The sequence below is a fragment of the Hemitrygon akajei genome, chromosome 18 (assembly GCF_048418815.1).
Source record: "Hemitrygon akajei chromosome 18, sHemAka1.3, whole genome shotgun sequence".
NCBI classification, from domain to species: Eukaryota; Metazoa; Chordata; class Chondrichthyes; order Myliobatiformes; family Dasyatidae; genus Hemitrygon; species Hemitrygon akajei.
The window spans coordinates 44373914-44397424 of record NC_133141.1 but is presented as its reverse complement, the minus strand read 5'-3'; the positions used below and the strand labels follow the sequence as shown (position 1 = coordinate 44397424).

Below are 23511 nucleotides of genomic sequence, written 5' to 3'. Positions count from 1 at the left end.
GTGAAAGACTAGATAGATAGATAGATACTTTATTCATCCCCATGGGGAAATTCAACTTTTTTCCAATGTCCCATACACTTGTTGTAGCAAAACTAATTACATACAATACTTAACTCAGTAAAAAATATGATATGCATCTAAATCACTATCTCAAAAAGCATTAATAATAGCTTTTAAAAAGTTCTTAAGTCCTGGCGGTTGAATTGTAAAGCCTAATGGCATTGGGGAGTATTGACCTCTTCATCCTGTCTCAGCACTATATCCAACTGAACAGGAAACAGGGTCAAGTAAACTGTAACAACTCAAGAAAAAGAAATCTAAACTTTGTAAAGCCAAGGCTAAGCAAGATCTGAAAAATTTTTCCCCAGATTCTCAACATTTAACAATAGCAAAAGAAAGATGGCTGGGGAACTTAAAACCGTCCTAACATTGTAATTCCATATGCTAGAACAAAATAGCTGGGATAATGACACTTCACTGATGGAAATTACATTTAAATTTGCGAAGTTTATTAACTACCACTGAATAGGTTGTTTGGCCTGATTTTAAACTGAAAGGCAAAGCTAGCTTCCATTATATAACTTACATAAAAATGCCAGGCTCTAGATTTCCCCCTTTTAGCTCTAAAATCCTACAAGGAAGAATGACTTTATCAAGCTCCTCAGCCATCATTCTGCTGCTTTCCTTTCCCTCTTGGCTACTGAATAAGTGAACAGGAGAAAATAAAACTTAATCAACAGAGCTATAGCCCAAATGGACATGTGGCAGAACGGACATGTGGCAAAAAGACATTTAAAACAGAACAATGCAAAGTAGGAAGAAGAAGCAATATAAAATACAGAACAAAATTCTAAATATGTCACAACATATCTTTATAAGACATTGCTTCAACCATAACTACAGCTAGAGAGGATGTAGAAAACATCTACTACAATAATTCTCAGCATGTTAACTTGATAGACTAGGAAGTTGGGATTGTTTCCCCTTGATCAGCAAAATTTGAGGAGATCTGGAAAAAAAAGTAATTTGGATCAGGACAGACTATACAGAAAAAAACAATTTTTATTCGTGGCAAGGTCAAGAACGAAAGGACATACAACGAAGGTGAATGACAAAAGCGCAAAAAGTCAAATGAGGGAAAAATAATGCAGTAAATAATTATCGATAATGGTGTAAATTGATTCAAAAGTAGCATTCATGGGGAACTAGATTTGTATTTGAAAGGGGAAAAGCGGAGAGCTAAAGAGAGGGCAAAGTACTAAATTGAGCTTGATTAATCATTCCTACAAGCAAGCGATAAGAACGCGAAGTGTCGTAAACTTTAAGTGATTTTGTGACAACATTAAAACTCCTACAACAGAAAGAAAAATACTTGGACAAGTACAAAAAATCATTTCAGATTAAATTAACATAAAAACAATTCAATCGTCACAACAAAAGACTATATCGAAAACACAATGTCTAGTTAAACGAGACTTCGCTTTGACGTTCGCAGTCCATAAACATACAGAATAAACAATCAACGGAGTATTGAGTTCCTTGAACTGGGAGGCTGCGATTCGGCTCTCAAACAACCCAAGACATAAAAATACAGGGCTACGGAGCTGGGCCTGTGGCCAAAGCCTTCCCTCCTCGCACTCACCATCGCTTCCAGGTCCGCCCATGTCGTCTTCACCGAGTCGCACGTCAGGAAAGTTTGCGTCTCTCCGCCACAGGTCACACACAATTTAATCTGTTCTTCCATTGTGCGCTCAAACACACACAAGATCGACCCGTGAGTTTATTCGCGGCGACTGAACCGTCAACCTCGGCGGAGACGATCAAACCTCAACCACCTTCTCCATTGTTTACATCACACAAATAACGTCACACACCGCGGGCCGAGGTAAACACAGCCTCTAACTGGTTGCCCTTGCATCACATGACCATCCTCCGGGTAATATAAAATATCATAATTAGTTTAAACCTTGATGACAAATCAACAAACGATACTAATTCACGAACAATTGGAACAGTGACTATGCAATGTCCTGTAACAGGAAAACTCCACCCACAATATTACAAATTTCATGTGAAAGCATGACCTTCCCGTCATACCGTGTTTAGTATACAATCGGAAACCAAGGCCGGTGTACGTAACTGCATCACGTGAAATTACCGGAACGCACGTGACGTGACGACGCTTCTTCGTCACGTGACTTGCATGCGCGCCGTATGTCTCGTGGCACGCAAGAAATGCGGGAAAACCAAAATATGGCGGAGCGGTTTGATTTTGAGTGAAGTCATCGCAGTCGTTTTTGGCTAGTGCGTATGGATTACATTTCACCCCATTTCTAAGAGCTGATTAAAAAAATATATATACGCAAAGTGTCCGTGACAGGTTGTGTGTCCGATGACGGATCTCGAGATTTGTCGTTAGTGCGGCTCGTGAGCACTGACATCAATTCTAGAAGTTTCAACCCGAGCTCCGGCGCCGACTGCTGTTGTGAGGCCCGTGACCAAACACACTTCAGTAGAGAAAGTAAGGTGTTAAAATATAATATTGTGTGCTATCAAATATATTTTTAATTGTTATGGGTTTCTACGAAACAATCTACGTATTCTGTTATTTTCCATTTAATTGTTCATGGTAAGTTGTGAGTTTTGTGTAGTTGGGAGGAAGGTCTGAGGCGTTGAAGTGTGGTGCTATACAATTATATCGTACGACACTGATGCAGGTACTTGACCCAATAAAAAATTGTTAAATATTACAGGTTTACATGTCACAATTTAATGATGCTCCCTACTCTTCTTCTGGTGCATGAAACCTTTGTTTAAATGGTGAATTACATTAGAACTTTTTGTCAGCATTTTCCCTAATATTACCAATAGGCTAACAGCTCAGTTATTCTGTTCCTCTTTCCATCCTTTAGTGTGATCACATTTATTTCCAATCTGCAGGACCAATTACAGAGCGTCCACCATCTCTCATGGCCAATAAATAAATGCAGATTCTAGACATCTAAAATTAAAATAGGAAATCGTAGCTGGTATGGAAGTGTCCACAGATCATCTTTCAAAATTCAGAATCAGGTTTAATGTCACCAGCATATGTTTTGAAATTTGTTAACCCCCTAGCAGCAGTTCAATGAAATACATGATAAATATGGGGGGGGGGGGAGGGGAGAGAACTTAAGTTTTATCTATAAAAATTTAGTTAAGTAGTGTAGATTATCAGGTGTTCATCAGCAGTATCACTAACTTGTAGAACTTTTTTTTAAAAAAAACTAGTAGTTATTTTCTTCCATTCCTCATTCTCTAGAATTTCTGTCAGATTATCTCAATTCTTGAAGTTTATGTGCATTTATTTAATTCCATAGCCATTTTGGTAAATGGTAAATATTGTCACATGTACTGAAATACAGTGGGGAAAAAACCTTCGTGTTCTAGCCAGGCAAATCATTCCATAGATAAATCCATCCAGGTAGTGTAAGGGGGGGGGGGGGGGGGGAGAAATGAATGCAGAATATGGTGCTACAGTTAGAGTTGCAGTGGAAGAAGACCAAGTGGAAGGGATGCCAAGATTTCATATTTTGTGTATAGGTGGTCAATTTCAAGAGTCTTATAACAGTGGGGTAAAAACCATCATTGAGCTTGGTGACACGTTCTCTAACTTTTGTATCTTCATAACTTTTCTGAATTCTCCCATCTCTCTCCATAAGGGACCACATATGTGTTCACTAAGACTTTTTCTATAGCTATAGAAGTGCTTGCAGTCCATTTATTTTTCTTTGCCCGTTTACTCTCATTATATCTAGCCTTTAGTAATTTCGAGGTCTTTGAGTTCTGAAGTGCTCCTAATCCTTAGATGTACGGCTGTTTCTGGCAATCCTAAACCACCTCCTTGTATTCAATGCTATCTCTAATTTATTCTTTCAGCCATGGGTGGACCACTTTACATCTTTGGATCCTTTGCTTTAGGAATGTGTTTTCCCCCAAATGCTAGCCTTTCCTGTCCAAAGACCATAGTTTCAGTTTGAGCAACACTGATTTTTAAAATAAACAAAATTTATTGTTGTTCTTTACCTAAATGCCCCTTTACAATAATCTTATCAAAGGACCCTTTCTCATTACAAGAAAAATCTAAAATCTCCTTTTCTTTCATATATTCCTGAATGCGCTGACCTAAATCTGATCAGTTTTGGTTAGCAGCTGGCTACTTAATTCCTGTGTAAGATTACAGTCTAATTTTAACCACAATTTTTATTGTACTTTTAATTGTATAGTTAGCCTTTCATGGTGGCTGAGCAGTTCAAATGGTAAAATGATAGCGAGCAATTTCTAAGTTTGTATATAAATGTTGATTGCTAAGATAATGTACCAAATATTGGGTAAAGCAGAACTTGTTCATTAATGCACACATTAATTTGCAGAGATCTACAAAATAAACAGAAATGTCTTCGTGCATGTCGGAAATTGAATATGTTCACAATGTTTTGACGCTAATGTTGAAGAATTTGGAATGTCCAATATGGTAAGTAGCAGAAATTGAATAATATCAACTTCTAACTACTTGGCATTCACTTGTGGAAGGTCTTTCCAGATGGTTGTTGTGGTATACCATGTGAATAGGCCTATACATGACACTTTGTAATTTTAAAATGAATTTGGCCAATACTTGACAACTTTTATATTGCACATGATGTTGAATCATGTGGCATCCTTGATTTCAAGAAGTATTTTAGGGTTCAGATACAAAAGCAAAGCGTGGATGAAGGTACAGGTAGTCCCCGAGTTATGAAAGCCCAACTTATGAACAATTCGTACTTACGAACTGAGGAAGGAGAGCGCTGTCCACCATTTTAAGTCAGATCGCGACGCCATCCGCCATTTTAAATTGGATTGCGACGCCTTCTGCCATTTTAAGTCGTTACCATTGACACTGTGTTGAGTGTGTGACTTTGTATTTGGCTTAAATTGTTCTTAGCAATATTCACCCTGACACCACGCCCCCCGCCCCCCGCCCCCCCCCCCCCCCCCCCCTTCTGGTGGCGCAGTGAGATTAGTGCCGGGCTCGAGAACGGAGGTTCCCGAGTTCAATCCAGTGACAGACCGCAACTCGACATCATTAAAAAAAAAGACACTGCCACCTCCAGTTTAAATTCCCATGCGGAATATTGAGGAGGATCAGATATCCAAGCCCACTCAGCCCCCATTTAACCTGTCTCAGTGCGGTGGACTTTAGGACCTGGGGAATTCAGCGTGGTGGTCCATAGGACCCAGAGGACCTCGGGAGCCGGTGGAGGTCGGGTCCCGCCACCCGCAGTGTTTCTGTTCCTTAGACGGGAAGCGATCATGATTGAAAATAAAGTGGAAATAATAAAGCATTTGGAAAGAGGTGAAACGTCATCAGTCATTGGAAAAGTGTTAGGCTACAGTTGGTCAACGATCAGAACAATTTTACTGGATAAAGTGAGAATAATGGAGCATGTGAAAGGCCCTGCCCCAATGAAAGCTACAATTATTACTAAGCAACGCAGTGGTTTAATTATTGGAATGCATACGTTTCTTAAGTGTTTTGTATGCATAGAAAGGTAAAATATATACTAAGACAAATGTTTGACTAACTGACGCTAAATAATACCGGATGTACTTGTTCCGACTTGCATACAAATCTGACTTAAAGACGGATTCGGGAATGGAACTCGTTCGTAACCTGGGGACTGCCTGTACTTTTAAAATACTATGTTGGTTTAATGACTTTTAATTATCATAAATGTTAATATTTTTGTATGTTAAAACTCTCAATGCTTTGAAAACTGGTAGATGGGTTTCTGTTGATTAACTAAGCTTTTAGGTTAGTCTTGCGATGTGGGTTTGGTGTTCCTTGTGTGCCCCACTGCTGTTTAGGCCTCACTCAAGTCCAGAATGCTTCAGGTGAATAAATCTTCCTCATGCAGTCCGGATACATACATGACAATGACTACAAGCAAATGCGATCAAACTTTTACTATTGCAGTTCTTGAGTCCAAAGTGAAAATGCATCAATTTTACAGATTCCTGGTGTGACCATTCCTGGAGTTATTGTGTAAACTATAGTGTCTTTACCTAAAACAAATGCATTCAATGAGAGGGAGTATGGCACTGATTCCTGGAATGGCTGGTCTGTCATATGAGGAAAGATTGAGTAAGCGAAAACTCTTCTATAGAAGAAGAGTGACCTCGTTGAAGTGTACAAAATTCTTAGAGTTCGACTGGCTGAATGTAGCAAGAATATTTCTCCAGAGTTAATTTCTGGGAACTAGGAGTCTCAGTCCAAAAAGGTTATATCATTTAAAATTGGGATTAGGTGAAATGTTTTCAACAATATTGAATCTTGAGGGCCATGGAGACTTCAAAGGTTTGAAGGTCCAATTTAATATCAGAGAAATGTATATGATATACATCCTGAAATGCTTTTTCTTCGCAAACATCCATGAAAACAGAGGAGTGCCCCAAAGAATGAATGACAGTTAAATGTTGGAACCCCAAAGTCCCCCCCCCCAGCTCCCCCCTCCCATGCGTAAGCAGCAGCAAGAAACGATCCCCCCCCCCCCCCCGCACCGGCAAAAAAAACCGAGGGGAAAAAAGCATCGGCACCCAGCACTGAGTGTAAGCAAAGCAACAGCAAAGCCAGAGACTTGCAGTTACCCCAAAGACTTTGCGTTTCACCCATCATTTGACATACCACAGGCTTTCTCTCTCTAATAAGAAAGAAAGAGGTGTCACTGTTTTTCCTCAGCGAGCGGGGAGACGTAACAAACAATTCACTGATTTATGATGTTAAAAGTCCGTTACATCGCTTTTTCCAAGCTCTGTTCTCAAAGATCCCGGGTCTTTGGGCACACAACAGTAGATTGTCGGACTCTCCCGATGACACACGGGTCTCCTGCCGTGACACTGACCCTCGATCCACCCGCCTCTAGAGCCCCAAGATCTTAGGCTTCCAAGTCTGAGCTGGATTCTCAGGCCATACCCTTGGCGTGCCAAATAACGGCCAGTCCCGAAACCCCAAGAACAGGTTCCATTCCAGCAAAGAACTGAAGTCAGTGTGTAACTCCATGTCAGGGTCTTCAAAAGAACCCTGAAAGGGAAAAATAAAGATATTAAAAATGGAAATAGCGTTGTTTCCAAAGATGTTAGCAAAGGAGTCACTGTTTAGCCCCATCTTAACTTCCCTCTGCCTCCTTGATCATTGATTTAATTCTGAAGTGAGATTGGTGGATTTCTGGATAGTGGAGACACTGAAAGCTAATGGGCATGGATGCAACATTCCCTCTAATTTTTTTTTAAACAGCTCTTTATTTCTTAGAAACATGAGAAAATATTGTATGCCCTTCCATCAACCTTGTCATTATAATATGCTTGCTTTTAATGTAAACACTTTTTAGTCTTTCATTTCTGTTACCTATGTCATTGCTTTTCTGCTATGTTTTATGTTTGATATTTTTGTATGAAATTAATTCCCTCATTTCCATTTTAGCTTAGAATTGATGAGAGAGCCAATTACAACAATATGTGACCATCGGTTCTGTAGGTAAGTAAAACAGTGCTTTCTATTTCTGAAATAGCGTTATATGCAGTACTTTCCAGGATCTGTACTCAATAACGATGAAAGAACAGAGGTATAATTCCAAGACCGTATAGTGTGCAACCTTTCTATTGTGAAAAGCCCTCATCTTTCTGGGTGGTAGAAGCTATGGACTTGGAAAGTGCTGTGCGTGTAACTGCAGTGTGTGCAGTGATTGGGGAGAGGGTGGATGTGGTACCAAGTAAAGAAGCTGCTTTGTCCTGAGGGTTGTCTGACCTCTTGAGTGCTGTTGGGCTGCATTCATTTGGGCACAAATGGGTCATAAAAACTTCTGGGGATAGAAATCTGACACCCAAAATCGATGTCAGGGCTGTCTGAGTACACACACTATTGATTGCCTATACCTGTGACCATGTTTGATATGCTAAATGACAAAATCTGTCTGGTCTGCCCCCTTGAACTCAGTAACAATGGTGCAAATAACTTGGCCCATGTTGTCTGGTTTGATGCAGACCAGTTAACAGAGCCCCATTGTCTTAATGTTTAGTGACTACATCTGCAATCTCTTAGTGTGTGGAACAGCTTGTGCTTTTAACTTCAATTTACTGCTTGTAATTTGCAAACAAAACTGAAAGCTGTTTGCAAGGTTCCTGAACATTTACAATAAAAACTGAAGCCTGATTCTTGTTTGAATTAATATTTGCTATATTCAGATAGCTCCAGCATATTCCTGAGTGACCACGACCCATGTGAGGTTTAACAATATTCACACCAGGAGACGCACCAAGAGACACACTAGTGAGCACTGTTTAAGTGTTGGAACCCACGAGAAAAGTGTGGGGCATCGGAGACCGAACGAAGGATCGGTCAATTTGAACTCATAGTGTTTATAGCGAGGCCGGTGGGGGCTTGTGTGTGTGTGTCCACCCTTGCCTAGGTGACGAGTCCACCATAGAAGAACGGTCTAGCTAAAGGACAGAGGGGTCATACCTGAATGGCCACAACAACACATCGACGGGTCAAGAAAGTAAAGGAAGGTTTGAATGACTGTAGCTGTCACTGTTTGCTCGCCCTTTCTCTCTCTCTCTCCCTCCCTCCCTCCAACGGTTACAACAAAAGAATCAACAACTACCTCAGCCTACATGAACTGAACTGAACTTTATATTCACATATGATAATTCATTATACCCACACTTTTAGGTTTAGTATTGCTAACGTGTATTATCTGTATATTTGCATTGTTGATATTGATTTTGTATATTTTTACTAATAAACACTGTTTGGAAAATAGTACCAGACTCCAACAAACACTTCTATCTTTGCTGGTAAGACACCCAGTTACAGGGTACGTAACAAATTGCTTTCATTTTCTTTTTCATTTTTCCTTTGCTTTCATTTTATTCAAGGCTCCTTGGTGCCAGTAAGTCAGTCAACTTGCTGCCTTCGCAGTCATTTTAAACCCTTCTCTACGATTTTATCTTTGGACCAGGGCTCTGGAGTTTATACCCTAGTCATCTTTGTGAAACCCAAAACTAGACATCGATGAGTATGTTAAAGCTGCTTGTTATTACTGTCTATGATAATTTCAATTATGTGTAGCTCAATAGTAAGGTGGATTAGATATGTCTTTGTCGTGAGGATATAGCTGGGTAATTAAAGCAAACAAATGTGACTAAAGGTTAATCTGATTTTGAAGCACAAGTCTTCACTGCTGTAGTGTGAGATATTGTTTAGTCCTATAGACTTCACCATTTTCAGGTGCTCAATCATTTCTAAATATCATGCAGAGTGAATATGAGTTGGTTGAAGACTGCTTTAGCAACTTGTTTTGTGATGTGCTTTGTGCTGCTCCCAAAGTGGCTCTCTGTAATATTAATTAAACCAGGCTAGATAACTGGCTTGATAGTAAACAAAGAATAGGCAATTCAGTCCTTAAAGCCTGCTTCAACACGCACTACAATCGTGGCTGATTATTAACTTCAGTACCCCGTTCTTGCCTCTCCTCCCATCCCATGATACCTTTGGTGTTGACAAATTTATCATTTTCTGCTCTTTCTTCCGTTTCCTTGTGTGGTAGAAAATTCCATAGGTTCATTGCACCCTGGATGAAAACCTTTTTCACCATGGTTCTAACTGGAATATTGTGTATCCCGAGGTTGTGACTTGATTCTCAATTCTCCTTCCGTCAGGAGCACTCTCCCTCTATCTGCATTGTTTAGTTTTATAAGAAAAATTATAGCTTTTTGAGATTCTCTATCTTTCTTCCATATTCCAGTGAATACAGGTGTATTTGACCAATTTTTTTTCTTTACTGATACTGATTTGTTAGTTTTTCCTACTCTTCCCTTGGTTCTTATAATTATTTGGGTCTACATGTGTCCCATTTTCTGAAGATGTGGCTAAAGAATGGGTTTAATTGTTCCCAATGATCAATTCTTCAGTTTCTGACTGGAGGGGGCCTATATTTGTCTTAACCTATCTTCACCTTAATTATTTATAAATGTTTTTATTGAATTGACTTTATTTCTTGTATCTTTCACATACATGAGGAGTAAAAACCTTTACATTACGTCTCCATCTAAATGTGCAATGTGTAATCATAGTGATCTATAATAAATAGAACAGTCAATGTAACAAAAATACACTCAAATCAGCGTGAGTATGTTCTCTGCAAGCTTATTCCCTCCTCCTTTACCTGCTTAAGCCTTTTGGCTTCATTTGAGTTGGATGAGGGTGGCACAGTAGTGAAGTGGTAAGCACAACGCTTTACAGTATCAGCGATCTAAGTCCAATTCCTGCTGCTGCCTACAAGGAGTATATATATTCTCCTTGTGTCCGAGTGGGTTTTGTCTGAGTGCTCCGGTTTCCTCCCACAGTCCAAAGATCTATTGGTTGGTAGGTTAATTGGTCATTGTAAATTGTCCTGTGATTAGGCTAGGGTTAAATCAGGGCTTGCTGGGTGGCGTAGCTCAGAGGGCCTATTCCATATTGTTTCTCAATTTAAAAAAAAATTTAAAGTTCCCCATCTTCTGGTTTTTTTCCCATCCTTTTTTTTTCTGGTAATTCTGCGTCTGTGCCATGGATTTAATATTATTCCCAATTCCCCTCAAAAACTGCAGTTGAGCCCTCTTTCTTTATCCATTATTGTGCTAGACAGAAATAAATAATTGTATGTTTATATATAGCTTTTAATTACTATCCATTGTCCTATCTGCTCAGTCCATTTAGTAATGTTCCCAATCCATCATGGCTATTTCACACACATACCTTTGCTGTTCCCTTTCTGTTCCATTTCATAATTTTAGTTTTTAATTCTACTTCTTCGCTCTCCATCTTAAAGAATCACAGATTATCACTCTTCCCTAAAGGACCACACTCACCAAGCTGTGTCAATTCTTCCTTTCTCAATGCACAACACCTAGTCTTGGGACACCTGTGCTGTAGTTGCTGCTTTAACATTTTGTTTTAAAAACAGTAATGTACCGTGTCTAGGAATTAGTCCACAGCATTGCTAATTTTGCCAATCTATGTGTATATTACATTCATCCCCCATCAGGAAGGCCTCGCATCTCTCTTGACAAAAGAACCAACCAATCCCACCCTCCCCCTCCCCCACCACCACCCTCCACCTGCCTGGCAGAACTGGTTCTCGCCGTAAACAATTTTTCCTTTGGCTTTCCCACTTTCTCCAAACCCAAGGGGTAGCCATAGGCACTTGCGTGGGCCCAAGCTATGTCTGCCTCTTCATCAGCAAATGTAGTACAGTAAATGTTCAAAGTCTTCCCTGGTTATACTCCAACTCTTCCTCCACTATATTGATGACTGCATTGGTGCTGCTTCATGCATCCATGCTGAGCTCATCAATATTTTTGCCTTTAACTTCCACCCTGCTCTTAAATTCATTTTGTTCATCTCTGACGCCTCTCTCCCCTTTCTTGATCTCTCTCAATCTCTGGAGGCAAACTGACAACCAACATTTTTTAAACTTACTGATTCCCAACGTTATCTCTTTCTTTTTAAATCTTTTTATTAATTTTAAGAAAAACATTAGTGAAATATGAATACAAAACGTTTGAGAGTACATAATTAATAGTTTAAATAGACAATCAGATACGTAATAATCAATATATAAGGCCTCCCAAACTCATAGTATTAATGTAAAAGAATCGAAAAAGAGAAAAAAAAACCCCAACAAAAACTAAAAGAAAACTTAAAAAAAAACTAACCAACATGGGCAATTGCATAATGTTAAATACATACAGTAGTGCCGATAACTTCGAACCTCCATCCAAATAATTAAGGATAATAACAGTAAGGTTTAGGATCAGACCATTTAACTCATATGAAAATGTTGAATAAATGGTCTCCAAGTTTCCTCAAATTTAACTGAAGAATCAAAAACCACACTTCTAATTTTTTCTAAACTCAGACAAGAAATAGTTTGAGAAAACCACTGAAATACAGTTGGAGGGTTAATTTCTTTCCAATTCAGTAAAATCGATCTTCTAGCCATTAATGTAACAAATGCAATCATTCGTTGAGATGAAGCGGATAGACGATTATTATCTATCATTGGTAAACCAAAAATTGCAGTAAAAGGATGCGGTTGGAGATTGATATTTAAAACTCTTGAAATAATATTAAAAATATCTTTCCAATAATTTTGTAAACAAGGACAAGACCAAAACATATGAGTCAATGAAGCAACATCAGAATGACATCTGTCACAGGTTGAATTAACATAAGAATAAAATCGAGCAAGTTTATCTTTAGACATGTGAGCTCTATGTACAACCTTAAATTGTATTAGGGCATGTTTAGCACAAATAGAGGACGAATTTACCAATGATAAAATTTTTTCCCATTCCTCAGTAGATATAGGACAATGCAATTCTTCTTGCCATTCCTTCTTAATTTTTCCTGATACATCTGGCTGTACACTCATAATCATATTATAAATGATAGCTACTAAACCCTTTTGACAAGGATTGAGGGCTAAAATTCTTTCTGTAATGTCCAATGGACATTCTTTCGAAAAAGACTTTAATTCACTATACAGAAAATTTCTGACTTGCAAATATCTTAAAAAAATGGGTTTTAGGTAAATTATATTTATTAGATAGCTGTTCAAAGGACATAATGTTATCATCCAAAAACAGATCACGAAAACATGTTATACCTTTTGTTTTCCATAAAAGAAAAGCTTGATCTATAGATGAAGGCCGAAAAAAGTAGTTAGATATTATAGGACATGACAGCATAAACTTATTCAAGCCAAAAAATTTACAAAATTGAAACCAAATTCGTAATGTATACTTGACTATAGGATTAGTTATCTGTTTATTCATTTTGAATAATGAAAAAGGAAGTGAAGATCCTAAGATTGAGATCAGTGAAAAATCTTGCACAGATTTACATTCCAAATTTACCCATTGTGCGCAAGCAGCTGTAGTCAATTCTTGTGTCCAGAATATTAAATACCGTATATTAACTGCCCAATAGTAAAATCTTAAGTTTGGTAGAGCCAAGCCACCCTCCTTCTTAGGCTTCTGTAAATATTTTTTGCCTAGTCTAGGATTTTTGTTCTGCCACAAATAAGAAGATATTTTAGAGTCAACCATATCAAAAAAAGATTTAGGAATAAAAATTGGTAATGCTTGAAATAAATATAAAAATTTAGGTAGTATCATCATCTTAATGGCATTAACTCTGCCTACCAAAGACAAAGATAATGGAGACCACCTATTAACCAGTTGCTTAATTTGATCGATTAAAGGTAGAAAATTAATTTTAAATAAATCTTTGTTTTTTAGTAATTTTAATACCTAAATAAGTAAAATAATCAGTAACAATTCTATATGGTACATGATTATAAATTGGAACATGCATATTTAATGGAAATAGTTCACTCTTATTAAAATTCAATTTATAACCAGAAAAGTTACTAAATTGAGCGAGCAAAGAAGAAATAGCAGGAATAGATCTTTCAGGGTCAGATATATATAATAACAAGTCATCCGCATATAATGATACCTTATACGTCGTCTCCCCACGGGTAATACCGAAAATATTGGGTGATTCACGAATAGCTATAGCCAAGGGTTCTAAAGCAATGTCAAATAATAAAGGACTTAAAGGACAACCTTGCCTTGTACCACGAAATAGCTGAAAAAAAGGGGATTTTTGATTATTGGTAAAAACTGAAGCTAAGGGTTTATGGTGTATTAATTTAATCCATGAAATAAATTTTGAACTAAAATTAAAATGTTGCATTGTATTAAATAAATATGGCCATTCGACTCTATCAAATGCTTTTTCGGCATCTAAAGAAATAACACATTCTGGTATTTTAGATGAAGAGGTATAAATAATATTAATTAATTTTCTAATATTAAAAGATGAATAGCGATTTTTAATAAATCCAGTCTGATCTTCAGAAATAATTCGAGGTAATATATTTTCTAATCTAATAGCCAAAATTTTACTAAAAATCTTAAAATCCATATTCAACAAGGATATAGGCCGATAGGATGCACATTCAGTAGGGTCTTTATCTTTTTTAAGAATTAAAGAAATAGAAGCTTCATAAAAAGATTGTCGTAGTTTACCTATACTAAATCCATCTTTAAAAATTTTACAAAGCCAAGGAGAAAGTATGGAAGAAAAAGATTTGAAAAATTCTGTAGAAAAACCATCTGGACCAGAAGCTTTACCCGAATTCATTGAAAAAATAGCCTTTTCTATTTCAGACTCCGTAATAGGTGTATCCAAAAATACACTATCCTCAACAGTTACTTTTGGAATATTCAATTTCCTTAAAAATTCATTTATTATAGAAGAGTCCTTAGTACATTCTGATTGATATAAAGAATTATAAAAATCTTGAAAGGCTTTATTTATCTCTTTGTGATCGATCGTCAAAGTACCATCTTGTTTACGAATCCTAGTAATCTGTCGTTTATCCGAAACAATTTTCAATTGGTTAGCTAGTAATTTACCAGACTTATCTCCATATATATAGAATTGGGCTTTTGATTTAATTAACTGACTTTCAATCGAGGAGGATAATAGTAAGCTATGCTCCATTTGAAGTTCCACTCTTTCTTTATAAAGTTCTTTGCTAGGGGTCATTGAATAAATCTTGTCAATTGCTTTGATTTTATCAACTAGTGTTAATATTTTAGAATTAGTTCGTTTAGAATTAGAAGTATCCCACAAAGTTCCACTAGAGATCTCTGCTGTAAAATTTGTTGAGAAAAACAAATCAATTTGCTGTTTAATAAAGTTGACAAAGTCAGGATCCTGCAATAAAACAGGATTAAACCTCCAACCTTTAGTATTAATATATGAATCCGTCATCTTAATGGATAACTTCAAAGGTGCATGATCAGATATGGTAATAGAGTCATATTTACAATCCATAACATCTGTAAATAAATGGTGATCAATGAAAAAGTAATCAATTCTTGAGTAATTATGGTAAACATGGGAAAAGTATGAAAATTCTTTGTCGTTAGGGTGTAAAAAAAAAAAAAGCCAAATTTCACAAATAGCTGAATCAATCATAAAAGAGTTAATGAGAGAAGCCGATTTATTCGGAAGAGTTTGGGTGGGCTTGGACCTATCCATCAAAGGGTTTAAACAACAGTTAAAATCCCCACCCATTATCAATCTGTATTGATTCAAATTAGGAAAGGATGTAAATAAACATTTAAAAAATTCAGGACAATCAGTATTTGGAGCATAAACATTAACTAAAACAACTTTTTGATTAAAAAGTAGACCAGTAATAAGCAAAAATCTACCTTGCGGATCTGAAATTATTTCATGATGTATAAAAGAAGTTGATGAATCTATAAAAATAGAAACACCTCTTACTTTGGCTTGCGAATTTGAGTGATACTGTTGGCCCTTCCAAAACCTAAACAACCGTTGACTATCCACCTTCCTTACATGAGTCTCTTGTACAAAAATAACATTAGCATTCATTCTATGGAATACTTTGAATGTTTTTTTCCGTTTGATCGGATGATTTAAACCATTAGTATTCCAAGAAACAAAGTTAATAGTCCTATCCATATTGACAATATTTATTACAGTTAACACATAAGTTTGAAAAAAAAGTGAACTCATGAACCTGGAAGAAGGAAGTAAGTTCGAGGAGAAACCGGAAGTCACGGCACTGCGACCATTTTTGTAGTTTCATATAAGCCCATGAAATAAACTAAGCAGAAAGCAGGCAAAAAGAAAAGAAAAAAGAAATATCCCCCTCCTTCCACCCTCAAAACCCCAGGAAAAAAGCCAAAAAGAGGCAAGCAAGCAATCTAATACTAAAATTACCCCCGTGTCTCAAGACGGCAACTCAGACACAACAAAGTTTTAAAAAAAATACAAACAACCCACATTATAAGAGAGGGTTGGTATAACAAAAGTTAAAATATAAAATTAGTATTATAAATGTATATAAACAAAAGGGTTAAAAAAGAATTAAAACGATAAAACCCATAAATGACTAATACTGGATTGGTATTTTAAATGAAAGTTTAAAACTTTCAAACACATCAAAACAGATATGACGTTCCAAGCACTAAAGTCTGTCGGGAAGAAGAAACGACATTTTATTTTTAAAAAATCTTAATATTTAAATGTTAAGAGTATAAAAAAGCATATATCAGCTTAAAAAGAAAAGCAAAAAGGAGAAAAAAAAACCCTAATAAGTTATTTTCAACGCTAATAGATTAATAATATGGAAAAATAATAAAGTCAAAATAAACCGAGCAAAAAGAGCTTTAACCGTATATAAGAAATACATGTAAGCCATACCCAAAAAAAACCCAAACATCATTCTGTAACAGATCCAAATCTATAGGCTAAATTACATTAGTCAGCCCGATAGAATGTCATTGTTCCAGAAAACTTTGAGCATCCGCTGGAGATTTAAACAGCCGAAAAGTTCCGTCCTCAAGAGTGACTCTCAGGTGTGCTGGAAATAACAGCGCTTGCTTGCAGCCTTTCTGGTGAAATTTCGACATAACCGATCTAAAAGCCATTCTAGCCCTTAAGACTTCAGGGCTATAGTCTTCCAGAATGCGAAATTTAAACTCTTGATAGTAGATCATACCCTTTTTTCGAGCCGCCCGAATCAAACGTTCTTTGGTAGGAGGGTAATGGATCCGAAGAATTACATGTCGTGGTTTCAAACTTGAATCAGACCGAAAACGGGAAACACGGTGTGCCCGATCGATTACCAGGAGAGAGTCCAGTACCTCTGGACCCAAGACATCCATTAGAAATTTAGAGAAGAAAACGGTAAGATCACCGCTCTCAAATTTTTCCGGAATCCCAATTAATCGAAGATTTTGTCTTCGAGAGCGATTTTCCAAATCAGTAATTTTAACTTTATAACGATCCATCTGTTGAGAAGTCGAAGTTTGCTCTTCTTGTATTTTTTCAATTATACGATCTTTCTTGCGAGCGGCTTCTTCAAGAGCCAAAATACTTGCTTGTTGTTTGTGTGATTCCAATGAAAGTGTCTGGAGCTTTTCTTCAACTAATTTCAAACGTTCATCAAACCGAAAAAACTTTACGGTTATTTTTCTCTCCAGTTCTTCAAATTTGTCTTCTATAAGCTTCACAATTGTTTCTAAAGTTATCGGTTCTTTCGTCTGTTTCGATTCTTTTGCTCTAGACATTTCAGCAAGTTGAGAATAATTCAAATAGTTAAAAAGAAAAATTCTGTATGTTTAGACCCCTTTAGAATAAGTATAAGAAGATCCTTTAAGGGGTGTTTGTAGGTTAAAAAGACATAAAAGGTTTGGAGCAAAGCCTAGAAGCGGTTTACTCCATGAGCGCCATCTTGAGACTCCCCAACGTTATCTCGACTATGCCTATCTCCTGTAAAAATGCTATTCCCTTTTCTCAATTTCTTCGCCTCAGCTGCATCTGTTCTTGCAATGTGGATTTCCATTCCAGGACATCAGGAGATGTCCTCCTTTAAAGAACAGGGTTTCCCTCCCTTTACTATTGTTGCTGCCCTCCCTCGCATCTCCTCCATTTCCCATACATCCGCACTCACCCCACCTTCCCCCTGTCATAATAATGATAGAGTTCTTCTTGTCCTTATCTACCACCCAATGAGCCTCTGCATCCATCAGATTATCCTCTGCAACTTCCACCATCTCCAAAGGGACCCCATCACTAAACAGATCTCCCTCCAGGTACTTATCTCTGCAAATGGCCAAAGTGCTTTGCCTCCCTGTACACCGCCTTCACCTCATCTATTGTGTCCGGTGCTCCCGTTGCAGCCTCTCCTATATTGGTATGACCTGTTGTAAATTGATGGACCACTTTGTCAAGCACCTCCACTCCATCTGCCACAAACAGGACTTCCTGGTGGCCAAATGTTTTCATTCCAATTCTCATTCCCTCTCTAATGTGTCAGTCCATGGCCCACTCTTATGCCTAGATGAAGCCACCCTCAGGATAGAGGCGCAACACTTTGTATTCTGTCTGGGTATCCTCCAACCTGATGGTATGGATATCGATTTCTCCTTCTGGTGTGTTGCTTTCGATTTCCAGCATTTGTGGCTTTTTTTTTTGTAAAGACATTCATTATCATATTTGTGCCTGTCTTGCATGTATCCCTACTTTGCTATTTAGTTCTATCCTTTACATCATGGTTGCTGTCTGGGGATCTACAGATAATCCCCACAAATATAGAATGAGATATACTGGGCCGTTAGGTTACAGGTAATGGTATAAATTTTTGTCATACTGTTGACTCTCCACACATACTTCAGTGCTTCATTTAGAGCCGACAGATCTATTCTCGGTCTATTCCTTTTAGCACAATTACCATGCTACTCATTGTGTGTCATTCATGCAAAGACAAAACTGTCTCCATAACGGCTGTGTTGGTCACTTTTACCATTGTTATCACAGACCAGTGCATCTGCTGCAGGTAGATTGACTGTGAAGTTGAGCAATTTTATTTTTCCTGTTTAAATCCAGTCTAACCCTGGAATTCTTCAGGACTTGAGTGATTCTGTTCATACTGGGGTGACTGAGGTACATGGTGATGGGCATAGAAGCACTTCTGAATGGGCATATGGAGGCAGGGAGCTCAAATTGTTGTTCAAGGAGTAAGTAGCATTGCCTTATCAGCTAAGAAAAGATAGTCCCTGGTAATCAAGGGGATGTTTCCTTGTTTGACTTGGTACCATGAAGTTTCATCGGGTCTAGGATTAAATTTGAAGTCCCTCTGGGCTCCCTATCAATATACCCCTGTATCATCTCTTCTAATAGGATGGACCTGCTAGTAAGACATGATAAACCTATTGATTGTGATGGAAGAGCTTGACACATTGTAAGTTAATAATACTTTGAATATGACTTGTAAGAATGTTGCTGGGCTGGTCCATGGTGCTGCCATCTTAACATAAACACCAATTGTTATTATTTGTGAAGAGAACTTTGTATTGATGTTCTTTCTCCACAGCACCCCCCCCCCCCCCCCCCCAGCAGTTCAAAATGATGGCCTCCTGAATGTATGTGCAAAATGCATTACTGTTACTCATCAAAACTACTCTGGCTTCTTCCAACAAGAAGGAGAAAAGAAAATGGAAATGCTAGTTGCAAGTTTCTCCAAGTTGCATAAGGTTCTGACTTGGAATATCCCATCTTGAGTTTAATGACTGTGCCTCTACCTTAACCCACTGATCAGAATTCAGTTGTTGCTGTGAACATTTTTTTCAATTAATTGCTGTAATTTTAAATGGATAGGGTAAAGTCGTAGTTGAGTTTTTTGAACTTTCCTTCAGAAATAACCCTGTGTGGTACACCATGAGAAAAGATCAGAATTTTAAACTTTATGCACTCTTAATGCAAGTGTTCAGCACTGGCTGAGAATTGGAATTGATTTTAAAAATAGAAGTGTGTGGCTACATTCTTTCACAGATTTATCATTGGCAAGGTACAAATAGGGTAATAATGTTGCATCATTATGAAACGATCTATATTGATGTGTTTCCTTTTCTCAAGATGACTTTTCAAAATTTCTTTTACTCAGGTTTTGTATATTGAAGCTTTTTGGCAAGAAGAACAGCAGCATTCAATGCCCATTGTGCAAGAACAAACTCACTAAGAGGTAGGTCAGAGCTAATGTTTTAAAAAAAAGTATCAAAATATTTTCAGGTTGACAACCTAAGCCACAAAAAACAGCATTCTTCAAAAGGTCAGTGAAAAATACCTCATCTTTTGTATGGTCATGTTGCAACCTGCTGGGCTTGATGTGTAATTACCCAATTTTGGGTAATTCACTCAGTGTCTTTATCCATTTTTTTTGCTTGCCATTCTTTTTCTTTCATTTGTATAGTTTGCATGTCTCAGTAGGGCACACTATGCCTATACTTCATATTTGCAATCCATTGCAGTCAAAGTAGCTTAACTGCCTCTTAATGGCCATATTATTTCACTCAACTGGAGAAGTTTCCTTCATTTCACCATTGCCTGCCAGTAACCCCCCACTCTCCAGCCCCTGCTGCAACCTGAACTAACTGTTTTTCTTGGATCCAGTCTCCTTCATTAGGAATGGAACATTAACTCACTTTCTGCAGATGTAGCCTAACCTGAGTTTTTCCAGTACTTTCTATTTTAAGTTCATCTTTCTGCCATCTGTTTTTCTGAACTTCAGATTATTAGATCTATGCATTGAATACATTGGATTGCTTTGTTAAATTTCACTCCAACTAGGTATCCTTTGGTTGTCCAGTTATTCCTAATTGCTGTGGCCTGTTCCGTATCCTTCACTTCAAAATAGCCAATTTTGTCGAACATAGCAGAGTGGATTAATTCAGGGAACAGTGGGCATTTTAAATCATTTTAATTTCATCATGGAAAAGCAAAAGTTCATTGGCCGAGTTGATTTGACTCAGTGAAGTCAGTATGTAATATACCATGTGTATTGCACCAATAATTTAATTTAAATGAATCTAGAGCACTCATTTCCCACTCACTTGAGGAATGGGGTTAAAACAAATTCTAGCTGTCCAATGTTTGTGCATTTTGTTTGACCAATAGTTTTTAATAAAGATAGTGTAAAGTGTTGGCAAATGTTTTTAAATATTTGCTTTTTATTTCCCTTGCTGTAGGGTTTCACTGTGGTTAATGTAAAGGTTCTGTATTATGCTTAATATTTAGGCTAAATTCACTCTCATTATACTAGATGCTGCTCATGATCGACCTAAGAGTGTTTATTAAATGTCACAATTCATTTCAGGAGTCTCCAGGAAAGCACCCAATTTAAACAACTTGCAGAGGGAATTGTGAGGGCAGTTCATGCATATGAATTGGACACAGGTTATGAATGTAAGTATCTAATTGTATTATTCAATATGCTAATCCTGTACTGCATAATTTATTTTGGTGGTTGTGTGTATTCAGCACTTACATATGTTAATTGTAAATTATTGACAAGTGGGCAGGAAAATGTACATAGCTTAGAACAAAGCTTAAAAATTCAGTTTCTCTTGAAGCAAAAATACAAGAGGTGCTGCATTGCTGTGGATGTACTTAATGTGTTCTAATTAATAGGTTAATGTCCAGAAAGATGGGATAGAAGGTGCTTAATGGAAAATGCCAACTGTTCTAGTGTTGACATTATAATATCACCCCATTACTGAATATTTGACAAATATGAATAATTTCAAGCTTTGAATTAGAAATTATCACAGTATGTTGCTGGAATTGATGCTTTTCTATATAATTTCTGTTATTTTTAAGTCGTGGATTTTTCTTCCAGTCATTTTGAGAAAATTAGAATAATGACATTTCTTTATTGCTGTGACTGAATCACATGCCAAATTCAACCAGGGAAATGCAAAAAATGTTCTGTTTGTGATATTGAGGACTATATGCCTTTTGCATTGATAGGCTGCATTTCAGTTGGGTGCCTGCCATCAAGTTGAAAAATGAAATTCTGAAACCATAATACTAATCACTGATTGAATTTAATCTGTTTAATATTTGAATTGCAGCAAACTTTCTTGTATTAAGCACCATAAATTCTGCAGTATCTGTTTAATAATGATTAAAGTACTCTAAGTATTATAGACAATAGGTGCAGAAGTAGACCATTCGGCCCTTCGAGCCTGCACCGCCATTTTGAGATCATGGCTGATCATCTACTATCAATACCCGGTTCCTGCCTTTTCCCCATATCCCTTCATTCCCCTATCCATAAGATACCTATCTAGCTCCTGGGGGAGCTATTCTTGGGGGGTGAGGGAAGCGGACAAGAAGATAAATTATTTCTATCATGTTTTTCATTGCCTTGGGTTATCCAGTTGTCCAGGGCAAATTAATTGTTTTGAAATGTAATGCCAGTTTTTGCTCATACGAAATGGCAATGTGACCAGGACCAGAAAATGTGTTCTTAATGAGATATCCCTGAACCTCTTCTCATTGCATCTCCCAATAAATAGTACTATGTGATCTGTGCATTCAACTAAGGGAACAGTTTAATGTTTTATCTGAAAAATAACATCTTCAGTAATGCAGATTCCCTCTACTGCAGACTTTGGGGAGGGACTCCCATGTGAAATCTTTTAACTCTGCAAGAAAATGCTTCCAACTGAACCAAAGCTGTCATTATGTACGTTTGTAGATAAAGTTTTCAAAAAAGCATCTTGTTTTAAATTTGTTGAATAAATATGGCTTTAGACTTGCAGTCGTAACTGAAGTATTTGTACTTTTTAACTAGTCTCCAGTGATGAACAGACAACTCCCTCAGCTGAGATCAACTCTTACAGACAGTTATGGATTGATGACGACTGTGTCCAAATTAATAATACCCCACCGGAAGTTATAGCTGCTGGATTCTCTGAACATCGTACTTTGGTAATACAATAATCTGCTTTTATATTTGTAATGTACTGATCCAGAAATTGTTAGAGCAGTGCCTCTTAGAGTAACTGCTATGAATTGGATTTGGTTTCAATTTTCTCCTTTCAGGCAACATTATTCAGCATTGCTCAGAATGTGTTTTGACAAAGGTGTGAAATGTAAGAAAAAAACTTCAATAGTCTGTCTCCCTGGCCATTTAAAATGTTAAGGCCAGAGAGAGAAGCTTGCCTAACAGAAGGAAAGAGTAGATTTGAATGGAGGAAGTGTCTACAACTGCCTCTGGATCAAATTATCATTAGTGTAAATTGAGATGACAGATTTTGAAGTCCCTGCGGAAGATGTCTCAACCACCATAAGTTTTATCACCGTGAAATGGTGGCCTTAAGTTCTCAATATGAAATACCTTTGTAAATGCACTACAAATACACAATTTTTTTATCTTTTTTTTTGATTTTCTGTGGGAAAGAGGGGCATTTCAGGCGGGACTGTGGGCGGCCGAGGGTGTGCTATAGCTGTGGAGAGGAGGGACACTTTAGGTGGGATTGTGAGAGACAAGGAGTTCCGCGGAGGACAAGCCCCCCTGCGACTAAGAAGGGGGAGGTGTCGGGAAACTTAGGAGAGGCTCAGTGAGGGAACGGACTGGAGCCTCTGGAGGAACATGTTCCCAGAGATCAGCCAGGGGACCACCGGGTGCCCACGCCTCTATTCCAGATGGGCTGGTAAATTTTTTGATCTTGATGGGGGTGGTACTTTTACCTTCCCACTGAGGTTGGCAATGTTGGCATTTATTGCCTATCTCTTATTGCTGATGGGTTTTTGCAGTCAGTGTGGTGAAAGTACTTCATTTAAACCCAGTGAACAGTGAATAATTATATATTTTCACATGCCAATACTGTATGATTTGTAGAAGGTCGCATGCCCTAATGTCTCCTGTTCGCCACCACTTTAGCTGATAGAGATTGCAGTTTTAGGATGTACTTTTGTAAAAGACCTGGTGCAGAAATTTTTAACATCTCTAGTACTTTTTAATTAAAATCACTATCTCTCAAATTTATTTCAAA

At 37.5% G+C, this 23511-nt stretch overlaps 2 protein-coding genes across 9 annotated transcripts in view; one reads left to right on the top strand and one right to left on the bottom strand.

Moving 5' to 3' along the window:
* nbr1a (NBR1 autophagy cargo receptor a) overlaps positions 1 to 2105 on the bottom strand; it is a 55767-nt gene extending 53662 nt beyond the window's left edge. For 3 of the 6 annotated variants that reach the window (XM_073071550.1, XM_073071551.1, XM_073071553.1), the window contains exon 1: positions 1643 to 2103. In XM_073071550.1, the coding sequence (XP_072927651.1) occupies positions 1643 to 1744 (102 nt within the window). In that variant the 5' untranslated portion in view covers positions 1745 to 2103. Of the gene's footprint in view, positions 1 to 1642 lie in introns of all 6 variants that reach the window. The other 3 variants (XM_073071552.1, XM_073071555.1, XM_073071554.1) reach the window with 3 other exon arrangements.
* A 141-nt stretch (positions 2106 to 2246) lies between these two features.
* LOC140741384 (breast cancer type 1 susceptibility protein homolog) overlaps positions 2247 to 23511 on the top strand; it is a 92452-nt gene continuing 71187 nt past the window's right edge. For all 3 annotated transcript variants that reach the window (XM_073071549.1, XM_073071548.1, XM_073071547.1), the window contains exons 1-6: positions 2247 to 2521; positions 4413 to 4513; positions 7502 to 7555; positions 19617 to 19694; positions 20826 to 20914; positions 22308 to 22444. In XM_073071549.1, the coding sequence (XP_072927650.1) occupies positions 4434 to 4513; positions 7502 to 7555; positions 19617 to 19694; positions 20826 to 20914; positions 22308 to 22444 (438 nt within the window). In that variant the 5' untranslated portion in view covers positions 2247 to 2521; positions 4413 to 4433. The remainder of the gene's footprint in view (positions 2522 to 4412; positions 4514 to 7501; positions 7556 to 19616; positions 19695 to 20825; positions 20915 to 22307; positions 22445 to 23511) is intronic.